The 17,569-nt window shown below is 49.6% G+C and overlaps 9 protein-coding genes across 9 annotated transcripts; 3 read left to right on the forward strand and 6 right to left on the reverse strand.

Annotated features, from left to right (window-relative positions):
* Positions 1–167: 167 nt before the first annotated feature.
* N7457_002913 (DUF2417 domain-containing protein) lies at positions 168–1,832 on the reverse strand (the record flags this gene model as incomplete). Its single annotated transcript, XM_057173959.1, has 2 exons — positions 168–1,586; positions 1,659–1,832. 2 exons carry the CDS (start codon positions 1,830–1,832, stop codon positions 168–170), a joined length of 1,593 nt encoding a protein of 530 aa, XP_057034110.1.
* A 441-nt stretch (positions 1,833–2,273) lies between these two features.
* N7457_002914 (Aldehyde dehydrogenase C-terminal) lies at positions 2,274–3,925 on the reverse strand (the record flags this gene model as incomplete). Its single annotated transcript, XM_057173960.1, has 3 exons — positions 2,274–3,729; positions 3,781–3,822; positions 3,873–3,925. 3 exons carry the CDS (start codon positions 3,923–3,925, stop codon positions 2,274–2,276), a joined length of 1,551 nt encoding a protein of 516 aa, XP_057034111.1.
* A 291-nt stretch (positions 3,926–4,216) lies between these two features.
* On the forward strand, positions 4,217–4,962 carry N7457_002915 (uncharacterized protein; the record flags this gene model as incomplete). Its single annotated transcript, XM_057173961.1, has 2 exons — positions 4,217–4,846; positions 4,897–4,962. 2 exons carry the CDS (start codon positions 4,217–4,219, stop codon positions 4,960–4,962), a joined length of 696 nt encoding a protein of 231 aa, XP_057034112.1.
* A 983-nt stretch (positions 4,963–5,945) lies between these two features.
* Positions 5,946–7,429, forward strand: ppe1 (putative ribosomal protein/carboxylic ester hydrolase (Ppe1); the record flags this gene model as incomplete). The annotated part of the gene is made up of 5 exons (XM_057173962.1): positions 5,946–6,058; positions 6,153–6,691; positions 6,747–6,837; positions 6,896–7,149; positions 7,221–7,429. 5 exons carry the CDS (start codon positions 5,946–5,948, stop codon positions 7,427–7,429), a joined length of 1,206 nt encoding a protein of 401 aa, XP_057034113.1.
* A 577-nt stretch (positions 7,430–8,006) lies between these two features.
* Positions 8,007–11,151, reverse strand: N7457_002917 (putative transcription initiation factor TFIID subunit; the record flags this gene model as incomplete). Its single annotated transcript, XM_057173963.1, has 6 exons — positions 8,007–9,045; positions 9,099–9,304; positions 9,375–9,911; positions 9,962–10,005; positions 10,061–10,199; positions 10,744–11,151. 6 exons carry the CDS (start codon positions 11,149–11,151, stop codon positions 8,007–8,009), a joined length of 2,373 nt encoding a protein of 790 aa, XP_057034114.1.
* Positions 11,152–12,908: 1,757 nt separating this feature from the next.
* N7457_002918 (mediator of RNA polymerase II transcription subunit 11) lies at positions 12,909–13,509 on the forward strand (the record flags this gene model as incomplete). The annotated part of the gene is made up of 2 exons (XM_057173964.1): positions 12,909–12,989; positions 13,045–13,509. 2 exons carry the CDS (start codon positions 12,909–12,911, stop codon positions 13,507–13,509), a joined length of 546 nt encoding a protein of 181 aa, XP_057034115.1.
* A 280-nt stretch (positions 13,510–13,789) lies between these two features.
* On the reverse strand, positions 13,790–15,003 carry cap2 (F-actin-capping protein subunit beta; the record flags this gene model as incomplete). The annotated part of the gene is made up of 5 exons (XM_057173965.1): positions 13,790–13,863; positions 13,918–13,965; positions 14,037–14,306; positions 14,376–14,765; positions 14,898–15,003. The coding sequence occupies 5 exons, from the start codon at positions 15,001–15,003 to the stop codon at positions 13,790–13,792; spliced, it is 888 nt and encodes a 295-aa protein (XP_057034116.1).
* A 458-nt stretch (positions 15,004–15,461) lies between these two features.
* On the reverse strand, positions 15,462–16,166 carry N7457_002920 (HD domain-containing protein; the record flags this gene model as incomplete). The annotated part of the gene is made up of 1 exon (XM_057173966.1): positions 15,462–16,166. The coding sequence occupies one exon, from the start codon at positions 16,164–16,166 to the stop codon at positions 15,462–15,464; it is 705 nt and encodes a 234-aa protein (XP_057034117.1).
* Positions 16,167–16,851: 685 nt separating this feature from the next.
* Positions 16,852–17,543, reverse strand: N7457_002921 (uncharacterized protein; the record flags this gene model as incomplete). Its single annotated transcript, XM_057173967.1, has 3 exons — positions 16,852–17,009; positions 17,068–17,352; positions 17,426–17,543. The coding sequence occupies 3 exons, from the start codon at positions 17,541–17,543 to the stop codon at positions 16,852–16,854; spliced, it is 561 nt and encodes a 186-aa protein (XP_057034118.1).
* Between the last annotated feature and the right edge of the window lie 26 nt (positions 17,544–17,569).

Raw genomic sequence — 17,569 nt, forward strand, 5'->3', positions numbered from 1 at the left:
GCCATCGCATGCTATTTAAACTCCTGAATAAAGCCCACGTGAAATTGACAGATTCCAAAGAGGCATACACTCCTTCACCTCGCCTCGGCCAAAGCCATGTGGAAGTAGTAAAATGAAAGATCCCGAGCAGCTAAAGAAACCACCGGTAATAATTATTCTCCCTGCTCCTATTCCTGGCTTTTCTCAACAAGTTCCTTCAAACGTCTTTCCAATAGCTCCCTTCCTAGTCCGGTCATCCATACTTCATGAGGTGCATCATCCGCCACATCCCAGGACAAAAGATTGTCAGTGATATGAGAAAGATCCTCCTGTCGCTCTGACCACTGCTGATCCTTTCGAACCTCTTGGCCAGAGCTCACAACAACCACCGGAGCATGACCCATCTGGATATGTCGAGCAGACTGTATCTCAGCGGCAGTCATACTAGCAGCCACAAGGCTTTCCTGGAGCTTTGCTTTAATGTATTTCCCAGACTGATAGGCCGAGCGTCCCATCACGCGATCCTGGCGAGAACGGCCGCGTACAATAGCCCCCACAAGCCGATCCAATCCCAGTGGAGAAATAATACCACGGAGCCAAAGCAAAAACCCACGTCCGGGGCGTCCCAGATGTCCCAAGTATGCTTCGTGGAGGGGATCGATCATAAAGATGCCGCGAACTTCAAGAAGGTTGCGACTGGCAAACAGCCTCGAATAAAGACTGCCAACTCCGGCGGAAACAACTATCCACGGACCAGTCTCGCCTGCAAGTGCCAATGCCTCTGCTAGCGCGTCTGCTGACATGCCCGCAGAGTGTGGCGAGGGCGCGTTGTCGGACCATCCGAGCCCAGGTCGGTCCCAATAACAGTATCGAGGGATGGACCCACGATTGAATACATCGTTGATGAATGGCTGCAGTGTATGTTCAACCGGCCCATTGCCGCCCTCCAGCAGAATCGTCGGTGCATGGCTGTCGGCGGTATTGTTCCCAACACAGGCGAGATGAACCTGATAAGAGTCTCCATGTACCAAGTAACGCTCACCCGGAGGATCCAGCCCGACATCGCAAGCACGCAAAATGAGTGTCGTCGTGAACAAAAAGGCAGCAATTGCCATGGCAGCGAGTAAGATCGTTTCTGCGAAAACAGCAACCCACTCCAACAACGAGCGCCGTGTTTCTTCTCGGCCTGTAAGACGCTCTTCCTCCTCCCTCTTACCCCAGGCCACTGCTCGGTTCTGTGTGACCTGGTATATGGAGATCAAGGCCACCCAGACGACAGAAGCGATCCCGACCCAGCCTTCTTCAAGACGAATCCGTGGCACGGCGAGGATGATACACATATCCACCAGAAGTAACAGAGCAAGGATAATTCCCCATATTGTCATCGGCTTGGATGGTACCGCAAAGAATAAGAGTCCGAGCACGAGATATCCCGTTGCCAAAGTTGTATATGCAAAAGCAAAGAATCCCGATCCGCGCGGGTGGATCATCGGCGGACTGACGAAGATTGAGACCAGCAGGAATGTCCACCAGATAAAGCTCAGGGCCAATGCGATCAGAGATACGCCGCGTAACATGCGCACGCTCCATAGATTATAGGGAGATACCTAGTTCTCGAGTTAACTATAACTCTTCATTGGTGTGGTAGTTTGTATGTGTCTTTTGAGTATTGGACATACAGCTGGATCATCTGGGCTCAGAAATCCCTCATTATTATTCTCGGGGAGCAATCTTGAGCGCTCCGTAGGTTCTTCAAATCTTTCCTCTGGCGCATTCCGATCTTCTTCCCCATTTTGGTAGTCAGTTGGCTCTCGTGGCCTATCTGGGTCATTTTTATGACCCCAGACGGACATGGTGATGATAAAATGTCGATCTTTGCTTTAAATCGGTTGAAATAAATTAAATCCCAGAATTTGGGAGGTTTGAAGAAATGGCCCTGGGCGTAACCTGATACTATCTGGGGCAGATGGGTATGACATCATGCATTCCCCTTGCTCCGGGTGTTCGTGACGCAGATCTATATCCTGAATATCCAGGTAGCACGTCCTTTTTGTTTGCTTTTTATTTGCCACTTCATAGAACATGATAAAAAACTTCAAGTCTTGTCTTATGACACAAAAGAGAGGCCAAGATTATATGCAACTCATGGAGTAGGTAGAGGTAAGCATTGTGACTTGCACCTGATGTATCTTAAGTAGTCTGATAAAAGGCTATACTGGATTGAATTAGAATGCTTTCTAAGGATGTAAAAAATCCCACTGCGAGATCCTAAAGAAGCCAGCATCGGTATTCATTCAACCGTATCGAACGTTCTTAGAACCATCTCCAAACCAGTCATCTGCAGCCAGAGACTCATCAGGAGAGGCAAAGTTGATAATCGTGCTTTTCGATGTTGTATACGCATGATACGCCTCAATCCCGTTCTCACTCCCAACTCCACTTGCAGACTTTGCACCTCCCCATGGACTGCTGGGATCATTTCGATGATGGGTGTTCACCCAGGTAATTCCGGCGTCAATTTGCTCGGAGACCCGGAAGGCCTGGGGAAGGTCCAGTGTCCATACACCAGCCCCCAATCCAAATTCGGTATCATTTGCCAAGGCGATTGCTTCTTCCTCGGTGTCGAAGCCGGCGACAACAATAACAGGACCGAATGCCTCCTCGCGCCAAATAGATGTTTTGACAATGCTGTTGCTTTCTTTGCCGGATGCAAGTAGCGTGGGTTCATAGAAGTATCCCTTTTCGAAGTCGAACCCATCAAGCAGACTTTGAGAAGCTATTCGCTTTGCGCCGACAAGAGAAACCGCATTTCCTCCATCAAGGGCGCTATTCACTAGACGCTCCACATTGCGCAACTGCTTCTCCGAGATAAGCGGTCCCATAGTTGATTCAGGATTGCTCGGAGCCCCAATGCGTCGCGTAATGCTCTCGATCTTGGCTTTGAGCTTCTGCAACAGCTCTTCCATTATCGTGTTTTGGGCAATAATCCTGGTACTGGCCACACAGGTTTGTCCACTTGCGATGAAGCTTCCAAAGACGATCCCGTTGATCGCGGTATCGATATTGGCCTTCTCAAACACGACCAAGGGCGCCTTTCCACCCAGTTCGGCAGTGTATTTTGCTAGATTTCCTCCGACAATCTTTCCAATTGCTCTACCGGCCGCGGTGCCGCCAGTCACATCCACCTTTCTCACCAAGGGGTGCTCAACCAGCGCTTTGCCGGTGATGGCTCCATACCCAGGTAAGACGCTCAGCACACCATCGGGAATACCCGCTTGGCCAAGAATCTTGCCCAGCATTAGGGTTGTCAATGGAGTAAGCTCGCTAGGCTTAATGATAACACTGTTTCCAGCGGCAAGCGCTGGGGCGAGTTTCTTCACGGCAATCAACAATGGGTGATTGAACGGGGTGATCTGAACGACCACTCCGAGAGGCACTCGATCGACAAAGTTATGCAGTTTTCCCATCGTTGGGAGAACAGATCGCTCTTCGACTCTCAATAGCGAGGCATAGTATTTGAACCATCTTGTTAACGATGGGACTTGGGCCTTCATTTCCCGAATGACTCGACCTGTCTGCTTCGACTCTGTTGAGATAAATTCGGGAAGGGCATCGGAGAGAAGCGTGGCGCATTTATCCAGCACATCTGCGCGATGGTGACGACTCGCACGCGACCATATGCCGGACTTGTATGCTGCTTGAGCGGCGGAGACGGCAGCCTCTACATCCTCAGCGGAGGCTGCGTGACATCTGTCAATTGTTAGACTGTAAACCCAATATTTTGCATCGAGTTTCTCTTACTGCGCGAAGATTTCCCCGGTTGCTGGATCCTCAATTGGGATGCTGTCGATGGATCAGTGCTGGGCTCCAATGTCTCGGTCTCCGTCACTCACAGGTCTGCATTCCCATCCTGCTCTTTCCCAGCCAACCACAAGCGATATTCCATTTTGAAGCGAAGAGAATGAAGAAGATCGACAAGCCCGACACAGGGGAAACAGCGGCTTTATAAAAGGGCTTATCCGCTGGCTTATCTTTTGCATTGGGGATAAATGAGGGGTACAGTGGGTTTCCCCTCTCAGTGTCCTCTCCATGATCCTGCGATAGTCCTCCAGTCGATCCCGATGATGAGCAAGATCGTAGGACTGGAGTACGTGTCGGGCGACCACGGGGGCCATGTCGATCCCTTCTCCATCAAACACATGTCGGGATTGCAAGATTTCCTTCTGCACAATTCCCCATGTATCAACTCCCTACACCCTACCAGTCGGTACATACGGCTGTCAAAAGGCTGGCACAGCCCGTTGGAATTCGACAAGAACATATCGCCAGCGAAGAATCTCTCCTCTACTTGAAACCCAAATATGACCACCGGTCGCCCGATGAATACACCATCAAGAGATATTGGGATGACTCGACCGTGTTCACAGTCACTGGCCACAAATACGGGGATACTCCAGCCCGTGAATTCCGCGATGAATCGGGACTGCCGATGTTCCAGTCTCGTGCGACAGCTCTAGCCTGGAAAAGACCATTGCGGGTGCGTTTACCCGGCAAGGAAGACGAGGAGCTTGTCGATTTCAGAGTTGATATGAAGAATGTCTATAAGCTCTCTTTTCGCAACACCATGGCGTCAGATTCCAAAAGTGAAAGCGACAAAATTGTGACAGTCGAAGTGAAAGACACAAGTTCTCCTACGAGACAGGGATTCTCTGCGACTGTTGGGGGCCAGAGAGTGGTCGATGTGCGTGAAAGCATAACGATGAACAAGACTCTGCCCACAGCTACAGCTGCTTTTAAATACGATGTCTCTCTAATACCCCGACAAGTGCTGGAAATCCTTGTGGGGGAAGGGTTTGACCTGTCTCTGGTGAGTTCGTGTCTTTTTAAATGGAATCCAAAGACTGATTTTCCTGCCAGGCTGCCCTTATTGCTGTATTTATGGCAGATACAAAGTTTAGTACTGCACCTCCTCCCCGGCGTTAAGTTGGTTGAACGTATGCAAATGCTTGCCGACACTTCGTACAATCGGGCTGGTCTCACCCGGTCATTGCGAGCGTATGATCAAGGGAAATTCCTTCAGGTCTGTTCCACGCCAATACACGCTGCAGATTTCACATCCTCAATGTAATTTAGCGTACGCATATCATGATGCGTGATTCCAATGGGTCTTTTGTTCCTGCTTATCTCTGACATAGCGTTTGTCCGTGGATATATATGGCCTATCTACCTGACTAAATCAAATTCCCTCTCTTCTCTCATCGGCCCAATTTGTCTTTTGAGAATCCTCGTGGCAATGACCCGGTACCATTTGCGCATAAGATGCAAGCTATGTGTCCAAATCGATTCTGATGTCGAGTGGTATGCCACACAAAGCTCTCCATAGATGTGCCCTACATGATAACCACTCATTCGAACTGAGAATGTATTGCTACCCATGAATACATGAATGTTGCCTTGGACAAGATTTTCACTGATGGCATTACATGTGATACTTGTAGACTGGGATGTGCAGCGAAGACCAAAGTCGCCACTACTTTGCGATGTGAGATGATGGCTGTCGGCACATACACCGTATATACTTCGCTATATGCGACTTTAGCTTGAGTCACTAATCCTATTATGGACATATCAAGCCACAACACATATTGCAGGGTTCTGATGTATTGGCGAATGTCGATGTCAGTTCTCACAAGATGCCTCTTCGGGAAATCGCGACATTAGTCAGCGGTAACTGACGACACAGAAATCATCCGAATGCCCTCGATGATTTCCTCTAAAAGCCATAACTCATTGGATTATTTGTTGTGGCAGAGAACATATGTGTACTCCGTACCGGCCCTCAATTCTGTGACCCCTCCTTTTGATCGACGCAGCCGTGGTATCCACTTGAGATGAGCGAGCTTCAGAAATCCTTTGCCAAAGCGAAATTGGCCCAATTTCCATCCGAAGTACCGATGCCTGAATCAATGGCTCACCCCGAAGATGCATGGGAGGATGGTTCGTCGGCTTCTTCGGTCTCGTCGACCGGGACGTTGGTCCCGTCGCCCACGCGCCATTTATTTGCCCGAACGGGACGACGGTTCGTTTACTTACAACCCCCAGCCCGATTTCGGATCATTGAGATGTGTCAATCGGCTAAAATTCATGAGATGGGACTAATATGGAACTGACAGACAGTCATCTCAAACCTCTTTAACATGGACGGATTTCTTTGAGCAGGAGCTCTTTTTGCCGGAGGAAGTGGGCAATCTTCATATTGTTCACCATGTCTATTTAACACCACCGACCGAATCAGGTCCGCTATTTGTCATGCATCATGGAGCCGGCTCATCCGGTCTATCCTTCGCAACATGTGCAGAAGAGATTCGGAAGATTCTCCCGAAGGCGGGGATTTTATCACTGGATGCTCGAAGCCATGGCCGCACTGTTATGACAACGTTGGATACGAAGACGGACGATGCAGCTCCGGCTATATCAACTGCAGCTCAATCCGAGTCCTCCGGAGAGGTCGAGCTCGATCTCAGTCTCGAGACCCTGAGTCGGGATCTAGTCCATGTGATCTACCAGACGCAAACCAGGATGGGCTGGGAGAATCTTCCCGAGATTATTCTTGTCGGACACAGTCTCGGCGGTGCAGTGATTACAGATGTTGCTAAGAAAGGAGAGCTGGGGCAGAAGTTGTTGGCATACGCGGTATTCGATGTCGTTGAAGGTACACTGGGTTGGGAATCTACTGTCTCTAATATACTAATATTCTTTCTCGAAAGGCTCTGCAATGGATGCTCTCCAAAGCATGGAGAAGTATCTTATGACACGTCCAACTCGGTTCCCCTCAGTTCTATCGGGGATTGAATGGCAGTATGTTTGCACTCCGACTCAGTCCTTCCTTTCAACTCATGGTTAACGGATAACGCAGTACTCGCTCCCGCACAATCCGCAATACAACTTCCGCCCGTGTCTCGGTTCCATCCCTCCTATACGAAGAGAGCGAGCCCAGCGATTCATCACGTCCCTGGGTATGGCGTACCAACCTCTCCGCAACGAAACCTTTCTGGGAGAACTGGTTCGTTGGCTTGAGCAGGAAGTTCCTCGATGCGCGAGGCGGCAAGCTACTGCTACTTGCTGGCACTGATCGATTAGATAAAGAGTTGATGATTGGGCAGATGCAAGGTATGTGTTTCCAAATTCTCTTTGTCCTTGATCTACAATTATTTGGCGCTATGCTCACTTTTGAATCACAGGGAAATATCAACTCCAGGTCTTTCCTGAAGCGGGCCATTTCGTCCATGAAGATCAGCCGGCCAAAACTGCACAAATCTTAGCAGATTTCTATCGGCGAAATGACCGGAGCGCGTTGGTGCTTCCGCCTAAGGTCGCGGATATGCAGGCATCGGCTGCAATGAAGAAAGGAACAGGTGCTCCTGGTGGCTTTACGGGACATTTGAAATAACTCTCGATTATTTGTATGCTTTTTTTGTAATGACATTTAATGAAGCACCATTTGTGTTGCAAACGCATGTCTACCAAAGCAACGTTCTTTACTATTCTACTGCCATCATATGTATGATCAATCGATGACATATAGCTACATGTTTACTACGGCATATCTTAGAAAATGAATCAAAGCAATAACTTTCATTTCCGGCAACAGGGTGAAAGGGTCTCCTTTCTCACGCCCAGGTCAAGTCCTTCCACACGAGGCAGTCGGCAGTCCAGCCCTCATTGAAAGGAGATCCCCTCCACCCTGTTGCCATCAACACAAAGAGAAAAGCAAAAAGAAACTAAAAACTAAAACAAAGCACAGAAAGAAAGAGGAAAGAAAAAAGCCGCCAGGCACAAAAGTGCCACTCCACCCGAAAAAAAAACACCGACAATGAGGGTTTCAAAATCCCGAACGCCGCCGGGATCCGTCGCGAATGATCGTGCGCGGATCCTAAAAATGAATTGATAAAACAATGAGGCGTAAGGGTATTCTGAGAGATAAGCGAGCATGCCGTGGCATGCATGAAGAAGAATCAAAGTGCCATTTACATAGGCAAATAGGCACCACCGGCAATCACCAAGTTCATGTTGGTGAACTTGACCTTGTAGACGGGGGATCTCTTCGTGGGGAACGCGCTGATCTGGTCAGCGGTGACCACGACATCCTTGCCCTTCTTCTTCTTGTTCTGACTGGTGGGCGGGGCTCCGCCAGCATCCAGTCGGGTGCCGGTCCCACCTTCGGCGATGACACGGCCCTGAACATTCTCCTGGGAACCAGCGATATCCCAGACGCGAACAGTAGCATCAGCTCCTCCGGACACCAGCACGGTGGACTCCACACTCCAGCTCAGAGACCAGATACCACCCTTGCCGTGGCCACGCATGCGCTTCAGCAGTCTACCGGGGGCAAGATCCCAAAGGATGATTTGGCCTTGGTCGTCAGCGGATGCCAGAATCTTGCCATCGCGGCTGCACTCCATGGCAGTGACGTTTCCAGAGTGACCTGTGAACATGCGAACAGCGTTACCAGTCGATACAGCCCACATGCGGACAGTGTGGTCGGAGCTAGCGGTGAAAATGTAAGCCGAATTGGGATGGAAACAGACGACATCCACATCTTGCTCATGGCCGCAGAAAATACGCTGTTGGCGGATTTGGTCGCTCACCCACAAACGGGCAGTCTTGTCAGATCCACTAGAGGCGAAGTAGTAACCGAAGGGTCCCCAGCTCAGGTCCCAAATAGGGCGATCGTGGCCCTTATAGACTACCATGCATTGCCAGCTATCAAGAGACCAGAGGCGGATTGTCTTATCGGCAGACGACGAAAGTAGCCAGCGTGCATTGGTCGGAACTCTATCGCCCTCGGAGACATTGTCGCGAGCGTTTGCGCAGGGCTGGAATGCAACAGCGTAAACGGGGCCTGAATGACCAATGAGACGGCGAGAATTGGCAGGTGGCGCAACATCAAGATCAGGAACAGCAGCTGGAATTTGCTTGCCATCCAGGCTCCAAATTCGAATGTATGACTGCTGGAATCCGGCAGCAACAAGCTTGCTATCCTCTGAGAAGTCCATGCAATTGATACTATGTAGATATTAGTAAAGCTCTAGGTTCGAAAATCGTTCAAGCAAACATACCCGTCGTAACTGTTGTGGAATGTGAACATGCAGACACTGATGCCAGGGCCAACACCACCTGTGCGAGACTTAATCTCAAATCGATCGCGATGCTCCATGACCTTTTGCACTTCAATATGAACGTCACGAGCAGTAGAAGGAGGGAATGGAATGTCAGCACGAGAAGGCGCTTCGTCATCCTCTTCATTTTTGATCATTTGATCGAACTCTTGAATGAGCGTGTTACGGCCAGGGGGGAGCTTGTTTAGCATCTTCCTCAGCCAGTTCAGCACGCACATCCTCCTCCAGAAGCTGCTCCATAGGAAGTTTGCCGAGCTTAAGACGGGGCAAAGTGCCTGCCATGGCCGGGTTTTCACCAGTGTAAGCAGAGCCAGGATGATGGCCAGGAATTCCTTCATCTTCAGCAGGGGAGGTCTGATCCGCGTTCATCTGGCTTAACATGGCAGCGAAACTGAAGCGGTCATCTGCGGCTCGTTCCAGGGTTTTGATCGAGCAAAAGCTGCTGAGAATTGCGTTCATCACAGAACCTCCTTCCTTATCTTTGCTCTCCAGGAACTGGAGCAGGTTGGTGTAAGCGGGGTTGCTAAGCACAATGCGGTATTTGTTGTTTCGGTAGAGCTTGGCAATGGAGTTATCTTGCAGGTGTTCCGGTAAACTGATAGGCTCGAAGTGACGAATATCGTCGGTGTGCTCAGGAAGGAACATGTTCTTGTTGGTTTCAAAGAATGTCTTCGCATCTTGAGGATAGAACGATGTGACCATGTTGAAAAATGAGTAGACAAACAGGGGCCATAGAACACGCCGCAGTTCAGGCTGTAGGTCCGTTAGCATGAAGTTCTACACTTGCTCATTTTGTGTTTTACCTTGTAAAGATCAAGGTTTTCCTCGACCCAATTCTTCAGCAAATCTAGGTCATGCATTAGTTTTCATGTTGGGTTGAATATGTATAATTGCCAACTTACCAAATCCTTGTCTGGTCTTGGGGCGAGAATCCTCCCCCAGCTGGGGGAGAGGACGCCCATCAATTTCCTGATTAGCAGACTCCATTCGTAGCATGGCTTCAGTACGACTGTAGCCCTTTTTGGCAAGATAATCAATGACCTATACAACATCAAATGTTAGCGCACGATTGGAAGAAAGTTGTTTTGAGCACAATAACAAAGAAATGCACAAAACAAAGAACGCAAAAGACAAGCTAAATGGGTTGACCGACAGCCAATGTAACGTTATCAAGGTTTCCAGTGACTGATGATGAACGATCTGATAATGGAGGCTCTGGTGGTGGAATCGTGGTTGATGGAGGCTCTGATGATAGACGTCCCGATGATGGAAGGCCTGATGATGGACCACTGCTTGCTCGCCCTGTTGATGAAGGATCCTTCGATGGACCACTTACGGAAGAAGGTTGTGCTGAGCTAGGTTGATTTGGTACAGAACTTCTTGCGGGTCGACATTGAGTTACAGTGGTTGGTGGCCCTGCCGGCGGAGGATCCTTAGATGAACCACTTGCGGAAGAAGGTTCTGTTGAGCTAGGTTGATTTGGTACAGAACTTCTTGCGCTTTGAACTTGAGGTTCATGGGCTGATGGACCTTCTGATAAGAGGCTGCTTGACAGAGGATTGACGGAGGATGGCTGTGCCGGGACGGGTTGATGGATTTCAGACCTTCTCGCGCGTCGGAGTCCTGCTTCACGGGCTTTTGACTGCTCCTCAGGCTGCAATTCGACATCACCACGGTCTGGGATGATGGGAGGGCGCAGGAGCAGGCGCAGGCGGATTTTACGCTGGCCCTTGTTCGTAGAAACATCGCGATCCGGAGGAGAGAAGCCAGAAGCACCGCTCTGAAGAGGGGTTGCACGTACGACAGCAGGGGAGGTAGTAGGCAAAGCCTCTGTCAAAGATGGAAGCTCAGGAGGCCCCGTCAAAGCTGGAGCGGAAGGAGTGGAAGGTTTATCATTTTGAGCAACAGGTTCAGCTGGTTGACGACGGGCAGTCTTGTTTTTCAGATTCTGTTTCTTCTTGGACAATCTTCTGGACTTTGTCACTTTCGCCATAGTGCCAGCGATGTCGATTGACTTGCGGAAAGATGGTGATTTGGAACAAGAAAAACAAGCGGGGCAGTAGATCAATCTCAGGACGCACGTTCTGAGATTCAAATGTCGAAATTGATAACAAAGAATGATAGAAACAGATGAAAAGATAAAACGAAGTGATGAACCGAATCAAAGAGGTGATAAGTGATGATGAGCATAAATGGTAAAGATGTTGATGAAGTTGAGAGAGGGTGATGAGAGGAAACCCGTGTAAGAGTATCGCGACATGGGATGCGACAGCGCAGCCTTGCAATAGGTCGCCTGAACACGTACCCTAGCGATTATGTCGGCGCCCAAGTACCGGTACTGCTTTCCAATACTGGAAGGTCCGAAACATCAATGAATCCTTCGCAACCCATCACGTCTCTCGCAAACTGAGGTATGCACCAGCAGGCTCCGGCCAGATATCTGGATTTGAACTGCGTTGCCTCAGGCGCTCAATCAAAGCCATTGATCAGCAACCATGAGCTGCAATGGGCAACGAAAAAACAGCTGATCATAAATTCAGGGCATGTCGCATCAACCACATTGTTCGGTGTCGCGAGAACTCATCCGTCGTCGTCGTTTATCATATAGCTCGATGATCTCCCGCAGATCGCAATAGTATATGAGCACAAAACCCAAAGGCTTGTCGACTACCGCATTGAAACACATTCGATCATCCTTCTTGACCTCCTCCCGTCGCCATACACAGACTGTGAAGCCCAAGAATAGGCATCTCCAGGGCTCGTGGTACATTTCATCGCACGGCTTGTCAGCACGGAGTGGTATGCCTCGCAGTCTCCGTCAACGACCTTGGTCGCCATCCACAGGATACAACAGCGCTTGAACAGGGAACTAACTCCCAGGCTTGTCATATCAACAATGCCATGGATGCTGAGTTAGAACACCTCGAACCCTTCGTTATGGGTCTCCACCACCATCATCGAGATTCAATGGGCGGCAGATATGGTTTGAATGTTGGTGAGAACGAGCCTCCTCAACTCGGCTCAGTCTGACACGTGGGGAATAGACACAACAGGCAAAGAGAACAGGGACAAAGGCCGCAAGGAGAAACGCAACGGAACAAAAGACATTTAAAGAAATCACGCCGAAACTTACTATTTGATTGAGGTTTTGCTGGGACATAGCACCACTGGGTGGTGCACTTGGTCCAGGTGTGGGAGGTTGATGAACAGGAAGAGGTTGAGAAGACATCCCCATCCCATTACTGTTTGGGTTACCTGGTCCCATGCTTCCACTGCGTGGGACAGGGCTAGGAGCCCCGCCTGGCGCCGACATAATCGACGGACGACTAATCGATGGGCGACTAATCGCGATGGTTACCTACCTAGGTACGGCGATGAGGGTTGTGCTTTCAAAGGACCAGATTGGTGGAAACCCGAGATTTCAGCGGCGACAAACGCTGGTGTTCGCTACAATTAAAAGAGGCGGCAAACGATTCGGTTGATCCGAAGTAAATCGGCTACTGAAGCAATATGGGACCTTGAGCACTTGGCGGGATGGTTTTGATATCCCGAATTTGATATCCCCCGGCGCCGACCTCACCGCTTATTACTAAGATCCTCCCCAGATTCCACACGTGATGGCATTAGGAATGTTCCCGATCATCATTACGATATTTTGAACTAGCATCCTTACCTACTTTCGGAGCTGGTGTGGTTGACATAGTACGGATACGACGATCTGTTCTTCCATTCTATCTGCGACCGATCAATATGGGCGAAAGTGCATCCCCGCAAGATGTCCAGAGCTTTACCTCCGCCGATCGCATACGACAGCTGAATGAGGTGGACAAGGTACTACGATTAAATCAATTGATTTACGAACCATTGGCTGATTATTCTTCATCAGGACGTAACTAAACTTCTGCATTCTGCTGGTCTCGCTATCCAAGCTTTAACGAACGCCAAACCAGGCTCCTCTTCCTCCGTTCCGACAGATGGATCTCTCGACTCGCACAAATCCCGGTTCAAAGAAGCAAGTGCGCAGTATTTTGCACTTCTTTCTTCGGTTGACGTTTATCTACGACGTCAGGTCTACTCCTTAGATGAATCGTCTCTCGTAGGGCCTGAGAAAGGCTCGCGCACAGGCGATACAAAAGCCGGAGCCAGAAACGAAGCTGCGGCTTCTAAATTGCGCGCTTCAAACTCGCTGGATATCAGTCGTCTCAACAGCCGGAAAGATACAGTTGGGAAAGACAAGGAGGCTGAACTATGGGCAGCTGCTCGAGGATTTGTTGAGCAGATGCAAAAGCCTTCTCAGGCAAGCAAGGATTCCAAGCCAGCGAATGAACCGGAGGACATGCAGGTTGATTGAACGATGAGCCATTGATTACTTTGGCGGGATCGGTGGTGGTTACTTCATGCGTTTATGATACCCAGGCTCTCTGCAGCCACTGGCATTGAGACTTACGAATACAATTGAGTCTGGTGAGATAATACCGAATACATGGTTCCAAGCAACCAATTTTCAACAGCAATGTGTATGTTTCAATACTCGAGCATGTTCACAGAACTAAGCTATACACAATGAAAATGCAACAATTCTAGCTCTTCGGCCTAGCCGAACATGATATTTGTCGGAACAGTAAACGGGACTACTTCTGCATGGACATGATCATCTCCCGCTGGGTTTCCCGGTCTCTGTTCGCATCAGAAAGTGGGCCCAAGCCTAAATGAGTATTAGCATATTGTGGCAGTATTGATTTTAAGTCCATCCACTTACTTCGGAGCTCGCCGACCACATCCTTAGCCTTGCCAAAGTAAACCTCCTCTGTCATGTGAAAGCCCAGGTCAGTATAAATTGTTCGATCCATTCAATAGCGAGCAGAGAGATAAACTCACGCAGCAAGTTCCGCATCTTCAATTCCATATCCTCGACCAACCTGCCGACATTGGCGACATGGCTAGCATCCGACTCCACAGGCAGATCGACCTCCACCTGGCGAGTCATGTTGCCGCTGAGGTCCATATCACCAAGAGCCTCGGTTTTATTGGCGAGGTGAAGGATAACGGTGCTAGTAAGTTTGTAGTGGGACATGCGAGCGCGGTCGGTAGCTTCGAAAACGTGAATGCTATCCCATTCGCCGGAGCTCTGGGAGCCCGGGGTGACACCTAATCAAAAGGACGAGTCAGTCGCAATTTCGAACATTCAGAGTAACACGCATTCGGTCCAAAACATACCCTTCTTCAAGAGAATCACACCAGCGAATCCATCGTCCAAATCCCAGAAATACACACTCCCCACGCCTCCCTCATAGTACAGCTCGCGGTAAACATCGAACGACTCGTTGGCGGCAACCTCAAGCTTGCGCACACGCTCACTGGGCACGGTACCATCCTCGAGTGGAGGATCAAATTCATTGCTCCATGGTGACCGGTAGCTGTCGCCGTCACGGTTGTAGTCGCAGAGCAGGTAATCGCGGTTTGTCTGGGGGCAGCGGCGAATCTCCAGGGGCTGGTCGACGGAGGAGAGCAGGTCTTCGGTGAGCTCGGGGACAATTGTGGTGATGGCTTGCAGGTTCTTCTTGGTATCCCGCGGGTTCAGGCGCCGAAGGAGGTCGCTGGAGAAGGCTGGTCAGCTCAATGCTCTCCGACTGCATCGGGGCGGGGTTGGGTCTGGATTTGGGATTGTCATGGTAGATGCCATGATTAGGTGTGGGGGAATTTGTTGGTTCCAGGTGAGTTTCAAGTCAGAATACTCACAGCGCGCTATCAAATTGTGCATCAGCCATGGTTGCGAGGTTGGTTGTATATACTCTCTGGCGGAGGGGACAGCGGTGTTGATCTTGGGTGGAGGAGGTGCGTGCATATGTCATGTTGATGGCGTGGCAGTATGTGATCTATACCAACAACATTAAACCAACTTTGACAAAGAAGGAAGAAAACTATATAGATGGCTACAACGATAAATCTATGAATTTATGTTCAAAGATAGCTTTCGCTGGTCCTCTTAGCTCTTAGTACAATGCACCATATATCCCGTTATGTCATCGTATCAACGAGACTGGCGACATAGCTATCGGATCCCTAAATTATTGTAATCCAAGAAGCAGAAGGCTTCTCCCGCTTAGGTGTATCTATTGCACTTCTTGCGGAACTGAGACTATGTTTGTCTTCCCTAAGAAAGTGTTTACGATCACTAGGTCCACTGAAATCGCAAGGTATCTTGAGGAGATCTACAAATAAGCATCTCCGGAGCGTGCGTTATATATGCATTGTATGCATAGAAAGTTTATGACAAATTTGCGCTGACAATACAATTATATACTAGATAGAAGTAGAAGCAAGATCCATCTCCTCCTCCCACCATCCCGCAAAGACCTTCAACCTCTCTGTTCGTACCTTGGCCATTTCTTTTCCAGTGGCAGTCTTCATCATCCCCTCCAGCTTGACCAACTTGTCCTCAAAGTGCTCGATGGAATTGTTCATCTCCCATTTCCCATCAACACAGTACTTCTTTCCGACAGCCCCAAGGAAAGTGAAACATCTCCCAATTCCAATAGCCCCGATGGCATCAAGTCGATCCGCATCCTGTACAACTCCAAGTTCGACAAGGCCATCTTCGTCAATCAAGCGCCGGATCAAAGCTGGATCCTTGCACTCGGTCGTATAGGAAACGTGGGACACAATTGTCTGCACTCGAGATGCGAGTTCTGGAGGCGCACCCCGCGCAAGGAGAGCGTGTTGTACCATCGTCGTTGGGTCGAGCTCTTCGCCCGATGCTGTATCCAGCTTGGTGAGGTATTTTCTGTCTCCGATGTCATGCAGGAGTGCTGCGAGCTTGACGACGGCGCCATTGAATTGCGTTTGCGGGTGCAGCGCCCGCTCTGCGTTCAGGATCTTGTTGGCGAGCGCTACCACTCGGTGGACGTGAGCTGGGTTGTGCGATGGGTCGTGTCCAGACATGCAGTCCGTTACAAAAGCGGACATTGCGCTGAAGAGCGTTTGGAATTCTGCACTGGTATCATCCATTGTGGGGACTTTCGAGGTGATCTCCACCGTTGAGGCAAGAATTTGTTTGTTTCTGAGTTGGTCCAACAATATATATTGGATGGGATCAAGGAAATATGCCAATGGTCCAGGTTGGTTTTGTACATAGAGGTGAAGACTGCTCGGTGCTCCTAGTGATCAACAATATATTTCTTCCCCCGATAAACACCCTTTGGGCGGTGAAAGTCACTTCACTCTGTCCGCATCAAATGAGTGCATACTCCAATCCTACAATGTAACCTTGGCGCCTGCAAAGGCGTAAAATTGAAAGAACCTCATGGCTGCCTAACAATTAGCAGAAAATACGTGGATAGGGCCGTTAAAATGTGGGGGTTCATGGGGGGTTCTACAGTCTCCTGATCCTTGATCGGCAACGGGCCATGTGATCAACATTGGATGCGCATTCCAAGCACACATTTTTGATTCGGACTACTCCACAGATGCATGAACAATAGGTGGGAAAGAAAAAAAAATCATAATACACCCGTTGCAAGGTAATAAGATTCCATTCACCAAAGGCTCCAATTGATATCCAAGACACTATAACACAGAAGAATGCAAGATTATTGCAAGGTCAACAGGACTCCCCATAGATCCAGATCAGGGAAAGTCCCGTATGACCATGCTGAATTAAAACGTTGTAAACCCAAGACCCAGTTCAATCTGCTCACAGAGCGAAGGCGGCAGCAACGAGGCCAAAGAGGCCAGCAGCGGAAGCGCCGAGCTTGACATTGGAAGCGGAATTATCTGTTTCCTGCGAGAAGCCTGAAGAGGTAGCAGTGCCCGAGCTGGAGGAGCTGTCGCTGCTATCATCGTTGTCCGAGGCTAGCGACCAGTGTTAGCAGACTTCTCCATTGTCAAATCAGAATTCAATGGAACATACATTTGGAGCCCGTAGTAGAGGAGTCAGAGCTGGATTTGGTCGCAGTGCTACCGGTACCAGTGGCGGCGGCGGCAGTGTTGGTAGCAGTTGGAGCATTACCGCTGCCGCCCCAGAAATGCGAGGTGTAGCAGGATTGCTCGCAGGCGGCATACTTGTCCGCATCGGCTGGGGTACCAGTACCCTGGGGACAGGCAGCAACACAATCGTTCGTATCATTGGCCTGGTTGTCACTAGGACAAGGCACCTTGTAGCACTTGGCTGTGCAGCAGATATCCTTGGCGTCGCCTAAAATTGGACCGTTCGTTAGTACATCGTACTTTGTACAGAGATGTAAATGTAGTATGAAAAGATAGCTCACATTGCTTTGCACACTCAGCCTCGGCTGTGAGGGTAGTGGTTGACACGTCCGCGGTGGTGGTCTCCGCGGCAGCGGCGAGAGCGATAATGGCCGACAGAGCAAGGATATTGAACTTCATATTGAATCAAATGATATCAAGAGAAT

This window comes from Penicillium paradoxum (genome assembly GCF_028828445.1).
Source record: "Penicillium paradoxum strain IBT 22861 chromosome Unknown utg000003l_segment0_segment0, whole genome shotgun sequence".
Classification (NCBI taxonomy): domain Eukaryota; kingdom Fungi; phylum Ascomycota; class Eurotiomycetes; order Eurotiales; family Aspergillaceae; genus Penicillium; species Penicillium paradoxum.